Source organism: Cetorhinus maximus, chromosome 6 (assembly GCF_964194155.1).
Source record: "Cetorhinus maximus chromosome 6, sCetMax3.hap1.1, whole genome shotgun sequence".
NCBI classification, from domain to species: Eukaryota; Metazoa; Chordata; class Chondrichthyes; order Lamniformes; family Cetorhinidae; genus Cetorhinus; species Cetorhinus maximus.
Window position 1 is genome coordinate 68,037,499 of NC_135884.1, and position 10,211 is coordinate 68,047,709.

Here is a 10,211-nt window from a genome sequence, read left to right on the forward strand (position 1 = left end):
ACTTGCATTCAAAGGGAAAGGCTGGGTATAACAGAAGGGAGTTTTGTGTGTGGGAGGCAGAGGCATGTAAGATCTAAGCCTGTAAACCTACAACTGTCTGCAAAGGAACCAAATTGAAAGGAACCTCATTTTGAACTTGTAACGTGAAAATGCTTTGTTTGGGGTCTGTTTAAGTCTATTGGTTATTGTTGCCTCAGTGGAGATTAAATTTGGAATTTGTTAAAAGTTATGATAGTAGTAATTTGTAGCCACATGTATGTGTTTAATTTATTGTAAATTAATAAATGTCTCATTTAGTTTGATATAAAAACCTCTCGAGAACTGGTGATCTTATTCCTGAATCTAGAGCTGCAACTCAAAACATACCACTTGGAAATATAGGTTATGACAGTTGTTTAAAGTTTCCCTCTGGGATTTTAAATAACAGCCTTTACCAACTGTGTCATAATAGGTTGCCATCCTGAAAATGTCCCCAGTATCCCAACTCTCTGTCTTCTATTAGCTAGCCAATCCTCTATCCATGCTAATATACTGCCCCCAACACCATGAGCTCTTATCTTATTAAGTTGCCTCATGTGTGGTACCTTATCAAATGCCTTTTGTAAATCCAAATATATTATATCTACTGGTTCCCCTTTATCTATTCTGCTTCATAGCACCCTCGCCTTTGAATCAGAGGGTTGTGGGTTCATGTCCCACTCCCGGAAACCAAGAACTGTGATTGTACTCGAAAGAGTTGCAATCTGTGACTGTTGATAACTCGAAATAATGTTTTTTATCTATTCTGCTTGTTACCTCCTCAAAGAATTCTAATAAATTTGTCAGGCATGATTTCTCCTTCATGAAGCCATGCTGACTGCTTGATTATATTATGCATTTCTAAATGCTCTGCTATTACATCCTTCATAATAGACTCTAACATTTTCCCAATGACGTATGTTAAGTGAACTGGCCTATAGTTACCTGTTTTTTTTCTCCCTCCCTTTTTGAATAAGGGTGTTGCATTGGCAGTTTTCCAATGCTCTGGGACTTTTCTAGAATCTAAGGATTCTTGGAAGATTACTACCAGTGCATTCACTATGTGTGTAGTTACTTCCTTTAATATCCTGGGATGCAACCCATCAGGTGCAGGTGACTTATCAGCATTTAGCCCCATTAATTTCCCTAGTACTTTTTTTCTAGTGATAGTTATTGTATTTATTTCCTCCCCACCTTTTGACTCTTGATTATTTAGTATTTTTGGTATAGTATTAGTGTCTTCTACTGTGAAAACTGATGCAAAGTATTTATTCAACTCCTCTGCCATTTCCTAGTTCCCCATTATTATTTCCCCAGCCTCATTCTCTAAGGGGCCTATATTCACTTTGGCCTCTCTCTTCCTTTTTATATATTTAAAGAAGCTCTTACTGTCCATTTTTATATTACTTGCTAGTTTACCCTCAAAGTTTATTTTCTCCCTCTGTTATTTTTTTTTGGTCAAATTATGTTGTTTTTTTAAAACATTCCCAATCCTCTGGCTTACCACTAATCTTTGCCACATTGTATGTTTTTTCTTTCACTTTGATACTATCCTTAACTTCGTTGGTTAACCATGGTTGGTTTATCCCCTTCCTACAATCCTTCTTCCTCACTGGGATATATCTTTGTTGTGAGTCATGAGCTATTTTCTTAAACATCTGCCATTGTTCATCCACCACCTTTTCTGCTAAACTCCTTTCCCAATCCACTCCAGCCAACTCTGCCCTCATTGCTTTGTAATTACCCTTATTTAAGCTTAGCATAGTTGCTTCCCACCTAAGTTTCTCACTCTCAAACTGAATACTAAATTCCACCATGTTATAGTCACTGTTTTCTAGGGGATTTTTTATTCTGGGATCATTTATTAAACCTACCTCGTTACACATTACCAGATCCAAAATAGCCTGATCCCTGGTTGGATCCACAACATATTGTTCTAGAAAATGGTCCTGAATACACTCTTTTGAATTCTTGCTCGTTACCTCTTTCAATTTAATCTTCATATAGATTGGGAAAATCAAAGTCACCCATGATTAATACAATGGCTTTTTTACATGCCTCACTATCTTTTTATTTATTCTCTGTCCTACACCTATGCTGTAGGGGGCCTATAGACTACTCCCACCAGTGTTTTCTTCCCCTGTTATTTCTTACCTCCATCCATATGGATTCTACATCTTCCGAACCAAGATAATTTGTTGTTATCGTACTTATTCCATCTCATACTAATAAACCTACCCCACCACCCTTTCCTTCCTGCCGTCCTTTCGAAAAGTCACATATCCCTGAATATTTATTTACCAGCTTTGATCTCCTTATAACCACATCTCCATAAGCTTGACAGACATATAATTAAAAGACTGTGCAAACAGTTTCCATTTGGTTCAAGCTCCATAAGTAGATCCTCCATGAACCAATCAAGTTATCCTTCACTAAATGCTGGGAGACCTGACTAACAGCTACTATCTTTCAATAACTAGGCCTGTCACAGAATGGTTTCTGGTTCAGATGCAAGGCACCAGGGTCTAGGTTGACACTCCAATGCAGTATTCAGGAAGTCTTCTTTGGTTGACATGTATGATGCTTTCATGTTTTTCACATCGGGAGGACATTGTCTGCTGTTCGATTGTTCTTTTTATGTCATTACCTGGTCATTTCTCAATGAACTTGCACTCACAGGGAGACCATGTGTTGGTTTCCTGCACGGTCAGAGGTGGCATCTTTCAGATGACACGTTAAACCAAGGCCTGATTTTCCCTCTCATGTAAAAGATCAGAAAAAAATCCAAGACTGAAATGGGTAAAAGTACTCTGGAAAATTGCTCTCCAGCCCCCAGAGGTGATCAAATCAGTCCACAGATCTTATGGACCATTAATGGCAGGCAAGCCTGGGGAGTAATATACTGAGGGTCACAGGTCTCCTTGCTGAGTTCAGGATATAGATTTCCACTGAGCCACTGACAAGAACCAAAAGAACTCAGTCAGGCTGAATCAACAGAATGTCTGACACTTTGTCAAATTTGAGCTTCTGTACAGATTTTACCCCAGACGATCGGTGATGACAGTCTTAGTATGAAGACAACCTTTCATTGGAGAAGGGAAAATGTCAATCCTAGTCTTTCGTACTTGACGAGGATGCAGAGGAGATTTACCAGGAGGCACCAGGGATGAGGGACTTCAGATACATGGAGAGACAGCAGAAGCTGGGGTTGTTCCCCTTAAGCTTAGAAGTTTAAGGGGAGATTTGGATGGTTAGAGTCATGAACAATTTTTCTAGAATAAGGAGAAACTGTTTCCGGTGGCAGAAGTGTCGTAACCAGAGGAAACAGATTTAAGGTGGTTGACAGAAGAGCCACAGACAAGATGACAAGTTTTTTTCTTTTGTACAATGAGTTATGATCAGGAAGCAAATTCAATCGGAACTTGCAAAATAATATTAGATAAATACATCAGAGAAAAATTTGCAGGGATTTGAGGGAAGAGCAGCAGAGTTAGACCTATTGGATAGTTCTTTCAAAGAGATGACATAGGTACGATGGGCTGAATGACCTTATTCTGCGCTGAAAAATTCGATGATTTAGAGTATTTTTAACAATTCTCTGATGGGATGTGAGTGTTGCTGGCAAGGGCAGCAATTTTGGCCTATGCTTAATTGCCCTTGTGCTGAATGGCTTACTAGGCCATTTCAGAGGGCAGTTAAGAGTCAACCACATTGCTGTGGGTCTGGAGTCACATGTGGGCCGGACCAGGTAAGGATGGCAGATTTCCTTCCCTAAAGGGACACTGGTGAAGTAGATGGGTTTTTATGACAATCGATGATAATTTCATGGTTACCATCACTGAGATTAACTTTCAATTCCAGATTTTATTAACTGATTTTAAATTCCCCCAGCTGCCATCGTGGGATTTGAACCCATGTCACCAGGAGCAATAGGAGCAGGAGTAAGCCATTTGTCCCCTTTTGCCTGCTCCAGCATTCAATAGGATTATGGCTGATCTGACCGGAGCATCATTTCCATTTTACTGCCTGCCTGCACCCCTCTCCTCACCCCCCCCAAACACTAGGCCTACGACCTCTCTGGCCAGCTGTAAGGCTCTATTCAGTGGAACGCTGCTTTTCCCGCTCGTTAATGGACTTTGAGCATTTCAGGGAAAATCTGGCCATAATTCAGTGTTGCATCAAGCATTTGTGTAATGTTCAGCCCATGAAATTACACACAACATTACCATTGTGATCTTACTACTCAAGTTGGGAATGATAAGATTATGTAATGGTTCTGCTGGGTGTTTTTTGGTTCAGTGACCATTCTATGGAAATTTTACACACCCACTATTACATTTTGCTGAGAATTAGCAATAGATACCAAATTACCCTGTACTGGAAGATTTGATCTCAACTATTTTATAACATGAATAGTGCAAACCTAGCATTTTACAAGGCCAGGCAATAACGAATGCGTTCAGAAGCCACAATCAGAAGAGCAAAGTTCAAATAGATTAGCATTTATCTTGGAATATTGCTGTCACTCAGGTTTGTTAGAGGACATACACTTTTTCCCCCTCCTAATCCAGAATACACTTCCACATGGGCAATCGGCTCTACATCACATTCCTAATGGTTACTCTTCATAGGGAAGGGAACATCATAGTAAAAACCAAAATCTGTTTTCGCACAATTCATACAAGCAACTTTTCCAGCACAAGTCACTGGGCAGCTAAAAGCACTACAACAAATTTTAGTGTTCCTATCAACAGGCTTATCAAAGATCAGGAACCATCACACAGAGAGACTGAAACTGGGATTAGCGAGTCCATACAGCTCAGCCAATCACCGCCTCAACTAACTGAGTTAATCGAAAAATTTGATGGAGCGATTTCAACGATTAGTTCAAAGTCCAGGACATCTCAGCAAACCGACCTGGCAATGCTGTGGTCACCATTTCCATGCCTGGGAATATTTTCATGACCAGGCAATATGTTTACCTTTCAAACATATTTCTGCCATTTCCTGTAATCAGGGGAGACAATGACATAGTGGTAATGTCACCGAACTGGTAATCCAGAGGCCCAGGTTAATGTTCAGGGGACGTGGATTCAAATCCTACAACGGAATTTGAATTCAATTAGTTCTCACTAACATTGTCGATTATTGTTAAAAACCCATTTGGTTCACTAATGCCCTTTAAGGAAGGAAATCTGCTATGCTTACCTGGTCAGGCTTACAAAGAACAAAGAAAAGTACAGCACAGGAACAGGCCCTTTGGCCCTCCAAGCCTGCGCCGATCATATTGACTGTCAAACTAAAACATTTTGCACTTCCGGGGTCCATATCCCTCTATTCCCATCCTATTCATGTATATGTCAAGCTGCCTCTTAAACACCACTATCGTACCTGCTTCCACCACCTCCTCTGGCAGCGAATTCCAGACACTCACTACCCTCTGCGTAAAAAACTTGCCCCACACATCTCCTCTAAAGTTTTCTCCTCTCACCTTAAATCTATGTTCCTTAGTAATTGACTCTTCCACCCTGGGAAAAAGCTTCTGAATATCTACTCTGTCCATGCCACTCATAATTGTAAACCTCCTCTGCACCCTCTCCAATGCCTCCGTATCCTTCTGGTAATGTGGCGACCAGAATTGCACGCAATATTTCAAGTGTGGCCTAACCAAGGTTCTATACAGCTGCAGCATGACTTCCCAGCTTTTATACTCAATACCCCTGCTGATGAAGGCAAGCATGGCATTTGCCTTCCTGACTACCTTATCCACCTGCGTTGCCACTTTCAGTGACCTGTGGACCTGTACACCCAGATCCCTCTGCCCGTCGATGCACTTAAGGGTTCTGCCATTTACTGTATAATTCCTACCTGACCTTCCAAAATGCATTACCTCGCATTTGTCAGGATTAAACTCCATCTGCCATTTCTCCGCCCAAGTCTCCAACCGATCTATATCCCGTTGCATGCTAGTCTGAACATGAAATTCCTGGCAAAGCTTCTTAACCCTGGTGCACCCAACGTGATGTTTTCATTGCCTGCTCCAACCATCCTACAGCGTCTCCATTACATGTGACTTCAGATCCACAACAATGTGGTCGCCCTCTGAAATGGCCCAGAAAAACACTCAGTTTGAGGGCAATTAGGGATGGGCAACAGATGCTGGCCCTGTCAGTGATACCCACATCCCATGAAAGAATACCCCTCACCAGGTACTGTAATACCCTCTCCCCAATCTGAATACCCATCACCAGGTACTGTAATACTCTATCCCAATCTGAATACACATCACCAGGTACTGAAATATCCTCTCCCCAATCTGAATACCCATCACCCGGTACTGTAATACCCTGCCCCCAATCTGAACACCCATCACCAGGTACTGTAATGCCCCATCCCCAATCTGAATACCCATCACCAGGTACTGTAATACCCTCTCCCCAATCTGAACACCCATCACCAGGTACTGTAATACCCTGCCCCCAATCTGAACACCCATCACCAGGTACTGTAATGCCCCATCCCCAATCTGAACACCCATCACCAGATACTGTAATGCCCCATCCCCAATCTGAATACCCATCACCAGGTACTGTAATGCCCCATCCCCAATCTGAATACCCATCACCAGGTACTGTAATACCCTCTCCCCAATCTGAATACCCATCACCAGATACTGTAATACCCTGCCCCCAATCTGAACACCCATCACCAGGTACTGTAATGCCCCATCCCCAATCTGAACACCCATCACCAGGTACTGTAATACCCTCTCCCCAATCTGAATACTAAATGCTGTATTACACTGTCACCAATCTGAATATCAGGTACTGTAATATTGACCTATTTTTAATCTGTGAACACCCCAGGTCACCATTGTTATCTCCCCCTCCCCTCCATTAATGTAACTCCTTTGTAGTCCGGTGTCCGGTAATTACCGTGCTGCCCTGGCTGTAGTGGTGGTGGTGCAGCCTGCTGCAGGCCTCCAGCTGCAGTCGAAGCCGGGCACCCACTCGAGTTCCAATCGCCTGCATTGCAACCCTGAGTCTTCTCCAGCCGCCTCCTGCACAATGCGCATGCGGTCACTCAGCAGCAGTGACATTGTGGGAATTGTAGTCCAGTCCCGTCCGCATCCCTGCGAACCAATCGGCAGCCCGGAACTACAACTCCCATGGTGCATCTTGATTACCTATGATTCGGTGTGGGTTCACATCAAAGTTACCAGTTTTGATGCAAGCTGCCTTCTTTTTATTTTTGGGATACTAACTAGTCCATCTCCCATGATAAAAACAAAAATCTACTGTGGATGCTGGAAATCCAAAATAAAAACAGAATTATCTGGAAAAACTCAGCAGGTCTGGCAGCATCGGCGGAGAAGAAAAGAGTTGACGTTTCGAGTCCTCATGACCCTTCAACAGAACTGAAGTATAGTTAGGAGAGGGGTGAAATATAAGCTGGTTTAAGGTGGGGGGGGGGGCAGAGAAGTTGGTGGGGGGTTGGTTGTAGGGACAAGCAAGCAGTGATAGGAGCGGACAATCAAAAGATGTCACAGATAAAGGAACAAAGAGATGTTGAAGGTGGTGATATTATCTAAGAGAATGTGCTAATTAAGAATGGATGGCAGGGCACTGAAGGTACAGCTCTAGTGGGGGTGGGGTGCAAAGACTGACAGGGCATTACAGGTATAGATTTAAAAATAATGGAAATAGGTGGGAAAAGAAAAATCTATATAAATTATTGGAAAAAACAAAAGGGAGGGGGAAGAAACAGAAAGGGGGTGGGGATGGTCGAGGGAGTTCAAGATCTAAAGTTGTTGAATTCAATATTCAGTCCGGAAGGCTGTAAAGTGCCTAGTCGGAAGATGAGGTGCTGTTCCTCCAGTTTGCGTTGGGCTTCACTGGAACAATGCTGCAAGCCAAGGACACACATGTGGGCAAGAGAGCAGGGTGGAGTGTTAAAATGGCAAGCGACAGGGAGGTTTGGGTCTTTCTTGCGGACAGACCGCAGGTGTTCTGCAAAGCGGTCGCCCAGTTTACGTTTGGTCTCTCCAATGTAGAGGAAACCGCATTGGGAGCAACGAATGCAGTAGACTAAGTTAGGGGAAACGCAAGTGAAATGCTGCTTCACTTGAAAGGAGTGTTTGGGCCCTTGGACGGAGAGGAGAGAGGAAGTGAAGGGGCAGGTGTTGCTTCTTCTGCATGGGCATGGGGAGGTGCCATAGGTGGGGGTCGAGGAGTAGTGGGTGATGGAGGAGTGGACCAGGGTGTCCCAGAGGGAACGATCCCTACGGAATGCCGTCAGGGGGGGTGAAGGGAAGATGTGTTTGGTGGTGGCATCATGCTGGAGTTGGCGGAAATGGCGGAGGATGATCCTTTGAATGCGGAGGCTGGTGGGGTGATAAGTGAGGACAAGGGGGACCCTATCATGTTTCTGGGAGGGAGGAAAAGGGGCATTGCAGAAAGATAGCTGCACTGGTGAGTGTCAAAGGTTATGTCAGACCTTGGTTGGCATGGGGTATGGTAAATGGTACTATGGCTGGATACATTGTGAGAGAGAATGGGGGCTTACGACACAGGAGCAGAGGTTTCCTGGATTCGGCCCAGTATGGTGGTGTTAGTTCTTGAAGCATTGGAATTGAAAACAAAATCATTATATTGGGGGAAAGGGAGCTCCTTTAGTTTGGCAAGTTTTGGAGGGATACAGAGGCAGAAGAGGATGTCGTTGGCAGAATTGAAGACAAACTGGAGTTCATGGACAGACGCATTTTGGAGGCTGGACCAAAGGCTTTTGGAGGAATCAAGTCTGGAGCTGAAAAAAACATGGACGAGGGTTTCAGCAGCAAAGGGAGTGAGGAGTTAGAAGAGGTAGTGGTGGAAGTAGGCATCATAGCACTGACCAAAATATAGGATTCAAAATTCAGTTGCAGTCAAGCAGGATGGCACAGTTACAGACCATGTGGTGCAGCTCAAGCCGTAGAGGAAAGAAAATGGAGCCAATGCCAATTAAGGGTCCAATGCATATGGACACGTAGCACTGAAACCACACATGGACAATCCTACGGAGGCCCATGATTAGAGGAATGTTTTGTTCAGTGTCTATGACCATGGAAACCAAGGAAGGATAATGTGCCATAGTCATTTGTAAGGTGATTCCAACTGGAAAAGGCAAGAAGTTTATTCAGAACTCTGTACATAGTTTTTATCTGTTAAACAGCACTATTACATCTACACTTGGAGCTCCCTAAGCCTCAGCTCATGTCAACCTGGGCCTAAAGTTTTTGGCTTTGGGAAACTTGAGTCTGTCATCTATGATGAAATTCTGCACTCTACTGTATACATAAAAAAACTGCCTGGCTGAATTTCTCAGTAGCTTGGGTTGTAGACTTAACCATGCAGATGGTTTCAGCTTATGTAAGATACCCGCTGACCAAAACAAAGACTTAGAGTTTAATTTAATTTATTTTAGTGTCAGCAGCCATGAGATGTACTTCATGTTACAAGGTGTCAGGAGTGGTACAAAGCATTGTTTTCATTGCTCAATAAATTTGATGAGATGATTGATGTTGTCAAGGCATCTGTATTTCATAGGAGTTGTGGTTGGAACAGCCTCATGTAGTTCATGGAAGCCAGAGGCTACTGTTATAAGATGTGTATAGTTTGGTAGGTCTCATGAAGAGGTTCTGAGTCTTGTATAGTTTAACAGTAAGTGTATATTAATCACTTGTAACTATATACATACATACAGTATAAGGTCAAAGCTGGAAGCTGTCTCCATGCTTGGCTCTACACACGTCTCTGTCCAGTACGAGACTGCCCTCTAGACTCAGGTCATGTGTTCCTTTACATCACAGTGTGGGCAGTACTGTACCCAGACCCACATTAACCCTTTCTATCTCAGACCCTTATATGACACCTCCCCCAAGTCTTTATCCAAGGTATTTACAATACATTCTTGTTTAACCAACATTACTTCTACTACCCCTTCTCCTCCCATCAAGTCTCTGTGCTTACAGGTTCAGGCAGTCTGGAGGCTTTATAATTCTTCCAGATCTTGTCTTTACAATAGCTGGAGGAATGGTAGACTTTGTTGTACTGTGTAAACCTTGTTGAATAGGAGGTTGCTTTGAATGTGGTCATTCTGGCATTTGGTTAGTTGATCTTAATTCTCTGTTTTCATTCTTTGGAGTTGAACCGCTC

At 43.1% G+C, this 10,211-nt stretch overlaps 1 protein-coding gene across 1 annotated transcript in view; it reads right to left on the reverse strand.

Annotated features, from left to right (window-relative positions):
* amt (aminomethyltransferase) overlaps positions 1-7,108 on the reverse strand; it is a 37,525-nt gene extending 30,417 nt beyond the window's left edge. Inside the window, exon 1 of the mRNA XM_078543813.1 lies at positions 6,954-7,108. Coding sequence (XP_078399939.1) covers positions 6,954-7,049 — 96 coding nt within the window. The 5' untranslated portion in view covers positions 7,050-7,108. The remainder of the gene's footprint in view (positions 1-6,953) is intronic.
* Between the last annotated feature and the right edge of the window lie 3,103 nt (positions 7,109-10,211).